At 42.0% G+C, this 16,709-nt stretch overlaps 1 protein-coding gene across 12 annotated transcripts in view; it reads right to left on the bottom strand.

Annotated features, from left to right (window-relative positions):
* Nucleotides 1–16,709, bottom strand: part of cep290 (centrosomal protein 290) — a 75,850-nt gene that overhangs the window by 39,839 nt on the left and 19,302 nt on the right. For 11 of the 12 annotated variants that reach the window (XM_030137222.1, XM_030137218.1, XM_030137221.1 and 8 more), the window contains 10 exons: nt 12,563–12,727; nt 10,615–10,764; nt 10,401–10,516; nt 10,213–10,315; nt 4,957–5,187; nt 4,473–4,646; nt 4,240–4,348; nt 3,028–3,233; nt 1,948–2,099; nt 1,395–1,506 (listed from right to left, as the gene is read on the bottom strand). In XM_030137222.1, the coding sequence (XP_029993082.1) occupies nt 1,395–1,506; nt 1,948–2,099; nt 3,028–3,233; nt 4,240–4,348; nt 4,473–4,646; nt 4,957–5,187; nt 10,213–10,315; nt 10,401–10,516; nt 10,615–10,764; nt 12,563–12,727 (1,518 nt within the window). Of the gene's footprint in view, nt 1–1,394; nt 1,507–1,947; nt 2,100–3,027; nt 3,234–4,239; nt 4,349–4,472; nt 4,647–4,956; nt 5,188–10,212; nt 10,316–10,400; nt 10,517–10,614; nt 10,769–12,562; nt 12,728–16,709 lie in introns of all 12 variants that reach the window. The other variant, XM_030137217.1, reaches the window with a different exon arrangement.

The raw sequence follows: 16,709 nt of genomic DNA, 5'->3' as shown, positions 1-16,709 counted from the left end.
GGCAATGGCTTCTGCAAAACGTGTGGGAGAACTACAAGCCCTTTCCATAAGTGAGTCATGTTGCCAGTGGAACCCTGATGGCTCAGGTGTTACACTGTGGACTGATGTGTCATTTATTCCTAAAGTGCCATTAATGGCAGACCACACCCAGCCACTCCAGATTGCCCGTTTTGACACCGGGGCCCCCTTTGAGCCTCTGTGCCCTGTCCGTGCTCTGGAGGCATACATCACTTCCACGGCATCTTTGCGAGAAACAGATAGTCTGTTCATCTGCTATGCTGGCGCACGGAAAGGTCAGACTCTTTTTAAGCAACGTCTTGCCCACTGGATTGTGGACATGATTGCTAAGGCCTACACCTTGCAGGGTCAACCTCTGCCTGCTGGAGTTAGGTGCCACTCAACGAGGAGCCTACCGACCTCATGGGCTGCCATGAATGGAGTGCCATTAGAGGTTATATGCAGGGCAGCCTCCTGGTCTTCTCCAAACACCTTTGCAAGGTTCTACAGGGCGAATGTAGCCACACCCCATACGCTACAAGGCATCCTGCGGCAGCAACCCTCTACATCTCAGGGGTTTTGCAGATTCCTCGTGACCTTGTTGATATACATCATCCAGTGCTTGAAGCACTGCCTCTGGCGGTCAGTAGGGATGAAATAGAACGAAAGTTATATATGTAACTACGGTTCTATGAATCCCGGATGACCGCCAGAGCGCTTGGTCCCTCGGAATCCTCATGCTCTCACGAGAAGATTGAGGGACTGAGGTTCCGGTGTCACATGACTATATAGACTCACGTGAGCCACCGGGAGGTCACAGGTGACTGTTGTCATTAATACTCGACCTGCGCATGCGTAAGAATGATCATTCAGTGCTTGAAGCATCGCCTCTGGCGGTCATCCGGGATTCATAGAACCGTAGTTACATATGTTACTTTCATTTTCATCGGAGTTTGTCTGTTAGCAAGATAACTCAAAAAGCTATGAAGGGATTTTGATGAAATTTTCAGGGAATGTTGACCCTGGCACAAGGAACAAATGATTAAATTTTATTGGGGATCGGGGGGGAGATGACTGATCTACCTTGGTGGAGGAGTGCACCCTCCAAGTGCTTGTCTAGTTTCAGCATTAAATCATAGCCCAGTTACTTTCAACTGACCAGAATCCTCAATAAATCATGTTGGATGATTAATTTAATGTTCTTTCTGCTCTGAAAATGAAACTAATTCAAGTACATCTATGGTAAATCCTGACAGTGATCGTTCAATGTCAAGAACCAATTAGTAAAGTATTCTTCTTGTGATATAACATAAAGAGGTGTTGAAATAAGATACATGTGTATTAAAATTGTTGTTCCAAATAACACAAAGAGAAAAACATCACTAGTGTGTGCCTACCTGGTAGTCTAGGATTTGCCTCTTTAAAGTTTCTACTTCCTTGTCTTTGGACTGTTGTCTGGTCTGCAGAGCAGAGGCCTGCATCACGGCCACATCACACACCTCCTGAAGCCTGAAAGCACAAAGTAACGTAGTGAAGTAAAAACCTTAAAACCTCCTCCGTTAGCATAAAAGAGAAGTGAAGTATGAACACTAAACGAGGACAGTCTCTCTGTGGATAATCTCACATTTTTAAAGCGGATAGCAGCATTCACAGACACCGCTGAGAATCCACGTTTGCACATACAGATGCAAAATGAATTGCTTTCCTAATAAAACTATTTCTAAACTAAAAATATGTTGTAAGAACCATATATTTATTTGAGAGTGGTGTGAAATTCTTTAATAGCAGATCACATTACTGTTTGGACAGTTAGCAGAGACATACCTAAACATGTCTACTAAGATTATCTAATAATTTCATAGCGCCTTAAATTTATTTTCAGTATATATAATCTGTCTCTTATGATGAGAAACAGATGATCAGTCTGGGCCTGCAAATCATCAAACATACTTTGAAACCTCAGCGCGAAGCTCTGCCTCTGTCTTCTCCAACTCTGCGATTGTGGCTCGGTCAGCGTCACTCACGGCTTTGCTGACACTGTCTGCCAGCTCATCTCTCAGCTCCCTCTCCACCCTTTGAGCCTCTGTATTCATCTTGGTCAGCTGGACAAGAACAGCTCCATCAGAGTCATTAAATAAGACTTTTGGAGAAAAATGGCCAAATGATGTGAGAATCTAGCACAGTCTGAAAGATTAATACTGCCTTCACATGCTATTGGAAAGATGATACTGTCCACTTGTCAATTTGAAATTACGAGTGCGTTGTGTTCAAGTGTTTTTGTTGTTGTAGCGAAGTAAAAATGTCTAACACACAATTTATCATGACCATCTACTTGGGTAAAAATAATTTTGGATGTGTTAATTCATCTGCTACAGTATTTTTTTTATTTTGCAAATTGTTTATACTATAAATGTGCAAAATCATCAGCTAACAGCAGCAGAACGTTAATCAAAAAATGTTTTTTCTCATTTGCTATGAATCCCTTGTTGCTCTCCGCCATACTGACAAGTTCAGTTATTTTAATCTCAATAGCTCGCATATACAATTTTTTTCCCCAGTTCTCCAGTGGAAAACATGAGGGGGCGTTCATGTCCAACTTTTGAGTTTGTAACTAGTATTTACCATAAAACCCATAGCACCTGAAGGCAGGATAACATTCAAACAGTCAATTATTCAGTCACTTTGGCAAATAATACACTTTAACAAATTTGTTTATATATTTTTTGTATCTTCTCTTTATTTCTCTATTGTATTTGATGTTTATTGTCTTGTGCTGTGGTACATTTGAATTTCACCCTTGAGGGATCAATAAAGCATATCTTGTAGTAATAATAATAATAATAATAAAATTATTATTATTATTATTATTATTATTATTATTAGTTGTCAGTGTTATGGATCTTATGGGGTAGAAATGCAGAAATAGTGACATATATCTTTGCAAAAAGGATTTGACTTATGACAGTCTTAAGTTATTTCATTGTTAAAAGGCAATACATGCATTTACGTTGTTGTCCTTGGTAATGTTACCTCTGCAAACTTGGACTCCAGTTCAACATTGCGCTCTTCGACTTGCATCAGAGAGTTCTTCATGTGTTCATACATTTTGTGGGCGTGCTCTGCTCTCTGCCGTTCATTGAGCTCTTTCATCTCCAAAGTGGTGATCCGTCTGGCAGCAGACACCATTTCATTGTTAGCAAAAGCCTTCTCTGCCTTGTCCATACTGTTTTCACCCCCTGAAAGGAAGGACAATAAAAAAAGAACGGAACTTTAAGGTGACAGCTAGGATGAAATCACACTGAGCATACATTACATCTATAAAATCAGACTAGATTAAAGCTATAAATCAGTTAAAAAGAGGAGCCTAACAGTAACAGAAAATGCTGAATGGTTTAAGAAGTGCCCAGATTCATTACGAGTCCTCATTCTGCACTACAGTTATCATATTTACCTCACAGTTTGTGTGGAGAATACAACCAACAGTTCCTCTTATTTTTGATTGATCTGCAGTTTTTTTCTTTTAACTGTGCAATCTATATACATAATAGGGGATGTCAACAAATAGATGCAAAAAATTTTTGGTTCAACTGAGAGGCAGTGATGTAGTTGTCGTCCAAAGTAATCAGAAATGACCAGTTGGACCTACTGCATGTTAACATTTTCACTCGATAATCATTAACAAATGAGTTTACACAAATTTTAACTTCTATCAAGTAAAGTGCATTAAAAATGACAATATCCATTCAGGATGTAGGGTAATAGGATTATAAAGTAGCAGACAGAGGAAGCAGTCAAAGTACACGTTTCTCAAAACAAGCTAAAGTAATTGTATTTCAACTGCTTTAAATTGAGTTCAGTGTAGTCAATGTCTATGTCAATGTTTTATGTGTAATGAAGCATCAAATTTGGCTTAAACATCACTTCCCAAACATGGTGAAAAAAGTAACAACTAAATACATATAAATATAATGCACTTATTAGAACAACAAATAATTGTGCTCCACCAGCTTGGTAAAAATATTCAATACATTGCAAGTTATCTCAACACTTGTGGGTGTAGCTGGCGTGAAATGACAGTCTACAAACATAGATGTAAACACAGAACAACACAGATCTGATTTGAACAGATTGGATTTGACTAATATGTGCAATCAGTATTAGATCAGCACGTCCCTAATGAAGAGTTTCAAAATAAATAGAATTTAATGAATTAAAACAAAATTCCTCCTGTCAGAAGCTTACCGACTGCACCGTTCTGCCATGCTTGCTCCAAAGTATGGAGTTTCTCCTTTGTGATCTCCAGCACTTTATTTATGGTAGACATTTGCTCCCGCAGAGAGTCGTTCTCATTCTGAAAAGTTGCAGACATAAATTTAGAGGAGTATGTAAAAACAAAAAAAATGGAGAAAACAGTGATTCAGCTAGTTACAGTATGTGGGCTAGAGTTAAAGCCCTCAGTAAAGATGTCTGTTTACCTCCAAATGTTCCAGTTTGGTTGTTCTCTGTACAAGGCGGCTGTCCCGCTGTAGTGTGTCCCTGTATTTGACTGTCAGGTCTGTGTACTGTTTGTTGGCCCTCTCCAGGTCAGACAAGGGGACGCTGTTGTCCAATGCCTTCTGCAGAGCTGCAATCTTATAGGCAGCCATTTCCTACAAAACAAGACCACACAGCTGTCTGATGAATATGATGTGATGATAATGGACAGGGATATTCACTGATATGAAACTGGCAATAATGGCCAGAATAATCAAAATATGAGTTTTTCAAAAAATCATGCAACCCTGTTAGTAGAGTTTAAAGGTCCATAGAGATGCAGTTACACATCTGTACAAGTTTGTGGAAAACACCTTCAATTGTGACTTTCATTTGAAGTAATTCACTAGTTGCAACTAATCTAATCTGAGAATTTCGTTTCATTTACAATACTAGGAAAGAACCATTTCATTGTTGCCTCTTCACCTTGTATCTCTGCAGGTAACCTATTCTCTGAGTGACAGAGGCCTGCATGAGGCTGCTCTCATCCCTCAGTTTGCTGTTTTCTTTGTAGAGGTGCTGCTCCTGCTCCAGCAGGGTGGTGTAACGCCGAGTCAGTTTCTTTTCATTAACCTTCAGCACAGTCATCTTGCGAAATGCTTCACTCAGCTGCCTCTTGATTTCATCCGGGTCCTTCTGAAGGGTGTTCAGCAGCTCCTGATGCACAAAAAATGATTAAAGACCAGGTTGATTTATAAAACTCTTTTTAAAGCCCTTTGGCAAAATTTACTAAAACACAGAATAGCCCAAGAATTCTCATGGTACTAAGGACAGGATTGGTGTGGAAAATGAAAACTATGAGGGGAAACATAAAAGACTAAAACTTAAAAGTTAAAATCACTGTTGGGGTAAATATTTTACAATAACTACAGGACTCCCCCTTGAACTGCCACCTTATCGTGGTGGGGGAGTTTGAGTGCCCGAATGATCCCAGGAGCTATGTTGTCGGGGGCTTTATGCCCCTGGTAGGGTCTCCAAAGGCAAACAGGTCCTGGGTGACGGGCCAGACTAAGAGCAGTTCAGAAGCCCCTATGAAAAAACACCAACAAAAGAACGTGACGTCGCCCGGTATGGCACAGCCAGGGCCCCACCCTGGAGCCAGGCCTGGGGTTGGGGCTCGAATGCGAGCGCCTGGTGGTCGGGCCTATGCCCACGGGGTCCGGCCGGGCCCAGCCCGAAGGAGTGATGTGGGCCCGCCCTCCGGTGGACTCACCACCCACCGAGGGAACCGTAGGGGCCGGGTGCATTGTGGATTGGGTGGCAGTCGACAACCCGATCCCCGGACGCAGAGTCTAGCTCTTGGGACATGGAATGTCACTTCGCTGGGAGGGAAGGAGCCGGAGCTTGTGAGGGAGGTTGAGAGATACCGTCTAGATATAGTCGGGCTCACCTCCACACACAGCTTGGGCTCTGGAACCCAACCCCTCGAAAGGGGCTGGACTCTCCACTTCTCTGGCGTTGCCCACGGTGAGAGGCGGCGGGCTGGTGTGGGCTTGCTCATAGCCCCTCAGCTCAGCTGCCATGTGTTGGAGTTCACCCCGGTGAATGAGAGGGTTGCGTCCCTGCGCCTTCGGGTCGGGGACAGGTGCCTCACTGTTGTCTCGGCCTACGGGCCGAACAGCAGTGCAGAATACCCGGCGTTCTTGGAGTCCCTGGGAGGGGTGCTGGATGGTGCTCCGAGTGAGGACTCCATTGTTCTCCTGGGCGACTTCAATGCCCACGTGGGCAACGACAGTGAGACCTGGAGGGGGGTGATGGGGAGGAACGGCCTCCCTGATCTGAACCCGAGTGGTGTTTTGTTATTGGACTTCTGTGCTAGTCACAGTTTGTCCATAACAAACACCATGTTCGAACACAGGGATGTCCGTAAGTGCACTTGGCACCAGGACACCCTAGGCCAGAGGTCGATGATCGACTTCGTTGTCGTGTCATCAGACCTCCGACCGCGTGTTTTGGACACTAGGGTGAAGAGAGGGGCAGAGCTGTCAACCGATCACCACCTGGTGGTGAGTTGGATCCGCTGGCGAAGGAGGAAACTGGACCGACTCGGCAGGCCCAAACGTGTTGTGAGGGTCTGTTGGGAACGTCTGGCAGAGCCCAATGTCAGTGCGGTCTTCAACTCCCACCTCCAGGAGAGCTTCTCCCAGATCCCGGGGGAGGCTGGGAACATTGAGTCCGAGTGGACCATGTTCTCCATCTCCATTGTTGAAGCGGCTGCTTGGAGCTGTGGTCGCAAGGTCTCCGGTGCCTGTCGTGGTGGCAATCCCCAAACCTGGTGGTGGACCCCGGAAGTAAGGGATGCCGTCAAGCTGAAGAAGGAGTCTTATCGGGCCATGTTGGCCTGTGGGACACCTGAGGCAGCTGATGGGTACCAGCAGGCCAGGCGTGCAGCAGCCCGAGCGGTTGTGGAGGCAAAAACTCGGGTCTGGGTGGAGTTTAGGGAGGCCATGGAGGAGGACTATTGGTCGGCCTCGAGGAAATTCTGGCAAACCATCTGGCGCCTCAGGAGGGGCAAGCAGTGCACCACCAACACTGTTTACAGTGGAAGTGGGGAGCTGCTGACCTCGACTGGGGATGTTGTCGGACGGTGGAAGGAATACTTCGAGGATCTCCTCAATCCCACTGTCACGTCTTCCATAGAGGAAGCAGAGGCTGAGGTCTCAGAGGTGGACTCATCCATCACCCGAGCTGAAGTCACCGAGGTGGTTTGCAAGCTCCTCAGTGGCAGGGCACCAGGGGTGAATGAGATTCGCCCTGAGTACCTTAAGTCTCTGGATGTGCAGCAGGGACTGTCTTGGTTGACACATCTCTGTAACATCGCGTGGCAGTCGGGGACAGTACCTCTGGATTGGCAGACCAGGGTGGGGGTCCCCCTTTTTAAGAAGGGGGACCGGAGGATGTGCTACAACTATAGGGGGATAATACTCCTCAGTCTCCTGGGGAAAGTCTATTCCAGGGTACTGGAGGGGAGGATCCAACCGATAGTCGAACCTCAGATCCAGGAGGAACAATGCGGTTTTCGTCCCAGTCGCGGAACACTGGACCAGCTCTATACTCTCCATCGGGTGCTCGAGGGTTCATGGGAGTTCGCCCAACCAGTCCACATGTGTTTTGTGGATCTGGAGAAGGCGTTTGACCATGTCCCTCGTGGTATCCTGTGGGGGGTGCTTCGGGAGTATTGGGTGCGGGGCCCTTTGCTAAGGGCAGTTCGGTCCTTGTATGACCGAAGCAGGAGCCTGGTTCGCGTTGCCGGCAGTAAGTCAGACCTGTTCCAGGTGCATGTGGGACTCCAGCAGGGCTGCCCTTTGTCACCGGTTCTGTTCATAATTTTTATGGACAGAATTTCTAGGTGCAGCCAGGGGCCGGAGGGGGTCCGGTTTGGGGACCACAGGATTTCATCTCTGCTTTTTGCAGATGATGTTGTCCTGTTGGCCTCATCAAACCTGGACCTTCAGCGTGCCCTGGGGCGGTTTGCAGCCAAGTGTGAAGTGAGCGGGATGAGGATCAGCACCTCCAAATCCGAGGCCATGGTTCTCGACTGGAGAAAGGTGGTTTGCCCTCTCCGGGTCGGTGGGGAATCTTTGCCCCAAGTGGAGGAGTTTAAGTATCTTGGGGTCTTGTTCACAAGTGAGGGAAGGATGGAATGTGAGATTAACAGACGGATTGGTGCAGCGTCTGCAGTGATGCGGTCGCTGTACCGGTCTGTCGTGGTGAAGAAGGAGCTGAGCCGAGAGGCGAAGCTCTTGATTTACCGGTCAATCTACGTTCCTACCCTCATCTGTGGTCATGAGTTTTGGGTCATGACCGAAAGGACAAGATCCCGGATACAAGCGGTCCAAATGAGTTTCCTCCGCAGGGTGGCTGGGCGCACCCTTAGGGATAGGGTGAGGAGCTCAGTCATCAGGGAGGAGCTCGGAGTAGAGCCGCTGCTCCTCCGCGTCGAGAGGGGCCAGCTGAGGTGGCTCGGACATCTGTTTCAGATGCCTCCTAGACGCCTCCCTGGGGAGGTGTTCCGTGCATGTCCCACCGGGAGGAGACCTCAGGGAAGACCCAGGATACGTTGGAGAGACTATGTCTCTTGGCTGGCCTGGGAACACCTTGGGGTCCTCCCGGAAGAGCTGGAGGAGGAGTCTGGGGAGAGGGAAGTCTGGGCATCCCTGCTTAGACTGTTACCCCCGCGACCCGGCCTCTGATAAAGCGGAAGAGAATGGATGGATAACTACAGGAATAAAAGTTACTGGTTCTGGGGAAAGTCTGCCCATAAAGTATTATGCTGCATTCAGGGATTCCTCCTAAGGTCGGACTGTAGGGCTTTGTTACACAGACAAAAGCCAAAGCTCAACTGGAAGAATTGGATGTGACAGCCCATCTTATCAAACCACATCAGACCTACCCCAGAGCATGTAAAGGGAACAATTCCAGACTGATCTTCCATGACCTTGGGCAGATGGGTAAGGTTCTCAGGCTAACCTATTGCCTAGATTCTCTTCACTCGAGTCTTGCTCTCATTTTTCTGCGGTTTGGGATAGTTTTCACCAACTTTGCAACTCCTCTTTATGAAAGCACGTAATCAAATAGAACAAGGCTTATGCTGTCAGGGGCCGACAACAAGGGTATATCCCTGAAATTCCCCCAGCCCTCTGCTACATAATAAAGCAAATAAATGACACAATGTACATACAATGTACAATATGACATCAAGTAAACTTCTAGTAATAAGGAAAAGATAGATATTTTTGGATGATGATATGAACCAAATTTGAGCTTAATTCTCCTACTATATCTATTAATAATGTTCAAAAAAATGGATTTTTCAGCAGAAGCTCCCCAAACTATTTGGAAAAAAACACACCACCTGGTGTCAAAATATGACATCATGTAAACTCAAGGTAGTGGCATGAGGAAAGGGAATTATTAGACAATCAATATGAACTAAATTTGAGCTACATCGACCTGATAGCAGCAGAATAATGGTCAGAGAACCAATTTTTTCCCACACAATTCCACCTAGTGAATGAAAATGACACCATATGAACTCTGGATGGTAGACAGAAAATGGACATTTGTAAGACGATCAATATGAACCAAATTTGATCTCAATCGGCCTATTATTGCTTGATTAAAAAAAAAAAAAAACAATTATCAACTAAAGCGCCCCCATGTGGATGACTTACAATACTAAGAGAAGCTGAAATCGAGAGGGTTCTTCCACTAGGGGTCCACTATGTTGGTTATCAAGGGAGAGGAAATCCAACCAAATCTATCCTAGTTATCGCGTTCACATGAAGGAAATCTGGCGGCGGCCGATCCAAATATAATAAAATGTGTAAATTGTATGTCCTCCTTATTAGTCCACACTTGTATGATACTTGTACGATGATATTGTTGATTTACTATCATGAGAATGTGCTTCAGGAAATGTTGAAGAATAGTCACAAGTTACCTTGTATGAACAGCAAACAAATAGCGCATTACTTTTTTAAAGTAATAATTAAAAGAGATGCATGGAAAAAAGTGGCGTTTCATTCTATCACCTTGGACTTTAGATTACAGATCTTATTTCCTGTTTGAGAGAATTAGGGACACACTGTACATAACCCTGAAAGGGAAACATAAAAGCATTCCATCTTGCAGCTTATATGTACTGTAACATTTTAATATGGACTTGTTTATGTGACTAACTTTGAACTGTTGGACTTTCACAGCATCCACCTGCTGCTGCTCCTCCAGTTTGTTCTTCATGTCTGTGAATGTCTCCTTCTCGTTCTGCCACACTGCCTTCTCGCTGTGAAGAATTATAATTTAGTTTTTATTAAAGCATATTAAGATTTGAAACTAGTGGTTGCAAGAAAACTTTCCTATAAACCTACCTGAGGTATTCCTTATAGAGGAGTCCCTGCTGGTGGCTAATAACACCAAACTTCTCTTTGTATCGCTCTAACATCTCGGTAAGTTTTCTGATTGCTTCCTCCTTGTTTGTGAGCTCCTGTTAATTGAGGCCATTAAAGATGGTTGATTATGAGTTGACATATTAAAACTACATTGATATGGCTGTGTGTGTCTGCTGGAAGTAATGTCACTGACCTGAAGAAGTCTGGCTGTGTACTCGTTCAGGGAACTGATGACCTCAGTGCTGCTGGGCCCCAGACTTTCGGGAAGGGTCAGAGGTCGCAGGACGAATCCACTGCTGCCTGATTTCTTGAGAAGCTCCAACTCGCCTTCCAGCTGGCTCACCTGACAAGAAAAAGAAGGAAAACCATTAAAATGTCGAGTCAAAAAAAATATGACAGTGCTGTGTTTGGTTTGGAGGCTTCTTAGGAGTTCCTTTTTATGATGGGACAGCATCATTTTACATACAAAACAGACTTCATGTTTTTTGCCTCACTGTGGACAGGGATTTTAAATGTTTCCAAGTTTTTGTTCCATTTAAGAAACATGTTCAAAGAAACTTGGGAATAAAGAAAGAAAGAAAAACCTTGGACATTATGAACTTATTACCTCCGCCAAGGAGTTTATGTTTTTGCCAGGGTTTGTTTGTTTGTCTGTCTGTCTGTTTGTCTGTCTGTTAGTGTGCAACATAACTCAAAAAGTTATGGACAGATTTTGATGAAATTTTCAGGGTTTGTTGGAAATGGGATAAGGAAGAAATGATTAAATTTTGGTGTTGATCGGGGGTGGGGGGGCCCACGGGGGGGCCCATTTCCAACAAACCCTGAAAATTTCATCAAAATCTGTCCATAACTTTTTGAGTTATGTTGCACACTAACGGACAGACAAACAGACAGACAGACAAACAAACAAACCCTGGCAAAAACATAACCTCCTTGGCGTGGGGGGGCCCACGGGGGGGGGGGGGCACTGATCAGCCTTGGCGGAGGTCTGCGCTCTCCGAGTCCTTCTAGTTGGGTATTATTTAGGCTGAAAGGACTGCTATGGACTTATGAACCTTAGGACTGTAGGAGTATGTATTGTTGGATTTTTGCATCTGAGAGGAGAAAAAGAGGACAACTAAAACAGTGACAGCCATCAAAAAAAATAAAGCAACAAAAAAAGTTATACATATGATTTATCCTAGCGTTGATAATGCATCTGCCTGAGGAGTGAGTTTTATCATTTCCTTCTATTTCTGTTGATAGCTGTATAAGAGTTATCAGGCACTTTGGAGTGCCATTGTGGTAGTGAGTTAAGATGCTTAGGACAAACAAGTCAACGTTTCAATTATCCTTGAAAAAGCCATTTTGTTTGGTGGTATTAGAGGATGTGGGTGGTACTCTGACTATGCATTTCTCCATCTGTTACATGTATTAGAATAAGACAGATAAAATGGGGGCACTTTCAATGTTTCCCAAAAACTTGGGTAAAAAGAGGAGCTGACAACATGTGACTGGCACAGAAAAGGGGTGGAAATTACAGATGATAAACATACTGGCAATTAACTAGTCTTTGGTGTTACTTGATAGCTGCTAATAAGATAATTTGTCAAAGAGTGACAAAAAATTCTTTAATTAACCCAGTTGAATGCTGTGTATGTTGTTATTATAATCCAGCTCACTGATTGTGTATACCTTCTAATATATAATTTCTAATATATAATTAATTGTTTGGGAAGTTGTCTCTGAATTGTATAAACTGAAACTGGTTTTGCACTGAACAAAGCATTTTCTTTTGCCTGTTCTTTGTATTTTCATATTTTCAGTTTAAATTAGGTTAGATCCTTTTCATTTATTTCCTTTAACATAAAACAGAAGAAAGAAATGCAGAAAAGAGGTCAAAGCATTTTATGGTCACATTATTTTTCTCAGAAGCTGTACCATTCAAAGCCACTGTCATGTTAAAAACCCTCTGTATAATTGTGTGGGTGCATTCTTTTATGTAGTCGTGAAATGTATTCTGCAGATCTGGAACAGAGACCAAGTTGTGACACAGAGCTACAGCTACATGGACTTTGTGAGAGTGGTGTATCTTCTTTTAACACCATGATTGATCAACATCAACCTCGTCTGTTGTGTGTGTCCAGTCACTCTGGACATACTTTATCTTTAGATTTGGTGAGCTGAGTGAAGCTGCTGGTCACTTCCTCACGTGCCACCTTCAGTTCCTGTCTGAGCTCTTCATTTCGGCCCACCAGCTGATGGATGTGGGATGAGAGGTACGCAGCAGAGTTGGACTGTCCACTAGTGTTTGTGATATCTGCAGCCTGTAAGGGAGACATACAAACAAGAGGAACTAAGCCAAAAAAACGCTTGTAACTTTATTTAACTTTTAACTTAAAATCTGGTCCGTACCGCTTCCTAATTCATACCTTTTCCAAAATATTTTCCACCATCCTGTTTAACAAAAATAAATGATGGTACAAGCTTTATGTTTCAGAGCCTTGGCATTCTCCCACCCAAAGAAATTTTACAACAAAAAAATAAATTTATTTACCACAATATGGTTTAACTTAAAGGCACAGAAGCATTTCTGTATTAAAATGCATACAAATAACTTAGGCTTTAATATATTTTGTTTACTTCTGTGCTTACATATAAGTTATTGATGAAAATGTTCATATTCATAGATATCTGCAATTTATTGACTGTTTCATTTGGTCACCTGCCACTTTTAAGTATAACACCAATGACAAGCAAACAAATTAAACATATCATGACAGTGAATAAAACAGATTTTTCCAAATTTAACACTGTCGAATTTTAACACTGTTGCATTGTCATGAGTTAACAGAATACTGAATGTTTTAATGCCCTGCGAAGCAACAGCACAAAACACAAGGGATCTTCTAAAATAGCGTAAAACAGTTATGGTTTATTATCAAACTGAATGAACACATTAGACCATGATGTCCAAGTAATTCATGCAAACAAAACAGCCAATTACCAGCATTAATGCACCTTTGTTATCGAAATTTGGTGATGGACATTTTTTTGCTCAAACTGGGCTGGGCAACATACTGAATTAATTGGACTGATAATTTCTAAAAATTTCCACAATTTCTAAAAATTGTGGAGAAAAAAAATCGAAATCACAACATTTAAAATAATTTCTCTGGGAACACTTCTTATTCAACAAAAATTTTAGATAGAGCCTGTTTACTTCTTGTAAAATTTTAACAGTGAATGTGTCTCCAGTCATAAATGGTATACAGTTTTAGTAAAGAAAAAGTGCTTTTTGTTATTTTCACTTCAAAGTAGCCAGAAAATAATGGATTCAAAAATCTGAAAAACCATTCAATACTGAAAACTTAAGATCTACTTGTTTTGGTCTGATTTCCCAGCTCTTTTCAGCATAGATATGATCTATATGAAGTATTTCTAACAGTGCCATAAAAGTAAAGAAGTTTGACACACATGACTCAGCTAATAACTTCAACACAATAAAATGTTTGATACTTACTAATATCCACAGTTATCAAAATAAAAGCCAAACCATTCCTTTTTTTAACAGATGATTTTAGGGTCTGTGTAAAAGTCAAAGAAACCTTGGGATTATTTCTGATTTTAAACTTTTTTTTAGAATCAGAAAACACAAAAACATTCACCAAATAGTGCAATATTTAAAAAATAAAAAAAATATATATATTTATAGGTTGAACATTTTAAACAATTCTACTGATAAAATGTCCAATATCAAAATATACAGGAGTAAAACTGGATTAAACAAATAAAACTAGTAAATATTTTTGAAATATTTCAGCTGACGAAAATCAAACAAAACCGACAGACAAAAGGAAAATAGTCTTTGCTTTATCAACCAACCATAGCCACTAGGGGTGCAAAAAAATTTGATTCTTCGATACATCGAAATGCAGAAATGTCAAAAATCAATGTTCTGAATGTAATGTTATTTTAATAATATTGACGGTGCAACTCAAAAGGCAGAACTAAAGTGCAACCGCCACACCACCCCGAACAGTTTACGGTGACACACACAAAACTAAACAAGAAAAGCACTTGGAGAGCGCAGACCTCCACCAAGACAGATCTGCCTCCCGTGCATGTTTGTTTGTTAGCAAGATAACTCAAAAAGTTCTGGAGGGATTTTCATGAAATTTTCAGGAAATGTTGATACTGGCAAGCGAGTATATAGACACATTTTGGTTTCTATGAAGTTGAGGGGAAAGGGGAACTGGACAGAAGCCACAATATTTGCAGGGTGTGTCAAGCACCAATGAAGTATTTTGGGAACACGACGAACACGATTAAGCATGTTCATCTCCCTGTTGGTTCTTTGTAATCTAATATGTTCCCAGGTACATGTATAACCTTCCAGCTGACACATTTTTAATGTCTCAATAAAAGATAATGGAGGCAAATTCATCTCCTTGTTTTCATCATAAATCATTAGAAATGCACTCAGTTTTAAAAATAGCAAGTACTTGTCATACAGTGAAATATTCATTAATTGTGTGGGGTGCATCCATAATAATCGGATCGTAACCCTTTGAATCCGACTTGAATTGTCAGGAACCTGGAGGTGCACACCCCCACTAGTCACATTAATCAACACATTATACAGGTATATTCATCACATGTACAGTACATCTAGTTCACACCTGGTACTTCCTGAGGGACATGTCTGAAGTTCAGCACAGCAGAACGAAGTTAATACCTTCTTCAGTTGTTTCATCTCAAGTCTGCACAACTATCCACCAAACACTCGTGTGTTAGATCTTATGGTTCCCTGCCCTCAGTTGTGAGTTAAGTTGCTATGTAACAAACCGTCTGTTTCAGCAACAGACTAAACTCCCTGGATGTGTTGGAAAAGAGAACAGCCATTGTTTTCTACATAATCAGTCTGAGTGTGTGTGGGTGGGGGGGGGGGGGGGACTGACAAGCCAAAGATGAGCCTGTCTGAACCATACTGTCTTGGCCATGGAAGCAGAACAAAAAAAATGGATTATGAGATCACAGCCTAAAACTAGAAAAGCACTCAGAGAGCAGAGACCTCCGCCAAGGCAGATCAGCCCCCCACCACCACCAAAATGTAATAATTTGTTTCTTGTGCCAGTATCAACATTTCCTGAAAATTTCATCCAAATCCATCCATAACTTTTTGAGTTATCCTGCTAACAGACAGACGAACAAGCAAATATCACCCCCCCCCCCCCAATCACCACCAAAATTTAATCCTTTGTTCCTTGTGCCAGTATCAACATTTTCTGAAAATTTCATGAAAATCTGTCCCTAAATTTTTGAGTTATCTTGCTAACAGACAAGCAAACAAACAGTCAGACAGACAACCCCATATGAAAACATAACCTCCCCCCGTTACACTTGGCAGAGGTAAAAAAGCAAATCAATGGGGAACATAATTAAGCCCCTTCACATACAAACACATACACTGATACAACATTTAAGTTGGTTTCAGAAGAACTTGGCTCCTATAGATGCAGATAGCTAACATGAGGCCTCTCAACTGGACTTTCTGACTCTCAAAGTTCTTTTTTTTAATCTTGAACGTTACATTTCACATTTCTGCCCAGTGATCCAGATTTATTTATACATTGATTAATTCATTTAGGTATTTATTAAATGTTCACTTTTATGCGCACTCTTATTATAGCACCTTTAAATAGCCATTATTAGTTGAACTCCACTTTACACATCCAACAGGAATCCTGTGTCTGAGTGTTCGATCTGGGCTCAGTGTCTTACATCAGAAAACAAAAGCAGTCATATCATTATAGTTATATCTGAATTTCTCTGTTATCATGCTCGGTCTATTGAGTTATCACATACTTTAGTGAGGTAATGAAAGAGTAATTTCTTAAATTGTCCTGTTGATGACTCCATCATCATAGAGTGATGTTGACCAGAATGTAAACTTCGTCTGAGGTTATGATTTAATCTTTATTTTAAGGCAGTCAGTTTGTTGCTTGTGATCCATTTTGGCAATCTTGCATTAGACTAAAAACATTATATTCAAGTTATAATGACAAATATAAGCGTTATCAGTACTATTGTGAAGATTACATCATCTGGTTTTAATATATATTAAGGACTGTTTATCATATAGTTCCATAGATGGTAGAGGTTTCTATTATTTGTACTAACAGTTACAGTAGTAGTATATCCACTATTAATACTTGTATTTGGAATAGTAGTATTAACAGTTATGGACATTTGTTCTGGCTGTAGTACCAGCTGTTCTATTTTTTTTAACAGTTCTAGTTCAGTTTG

Source organism: Sphaeramia orbicularis, chromosome 6, assembly GCF_902148855.1.
Source record: "Sphaeramia orbicularis chromosome 6, fSphaOr1.1, whole genome shotgun sequence".
NCBI lineage: Eukaryota > Metazoa > Chordata > Actinopteri > Kurtiformes > Apogonidae > Sphaeramia > Sphaeramia orbicularis.
The sequence above is the reverse complement of the archived record's forward strand: the minus strand, read 5'-3'. Positions and strand labels throughout refer to the sequence as shown.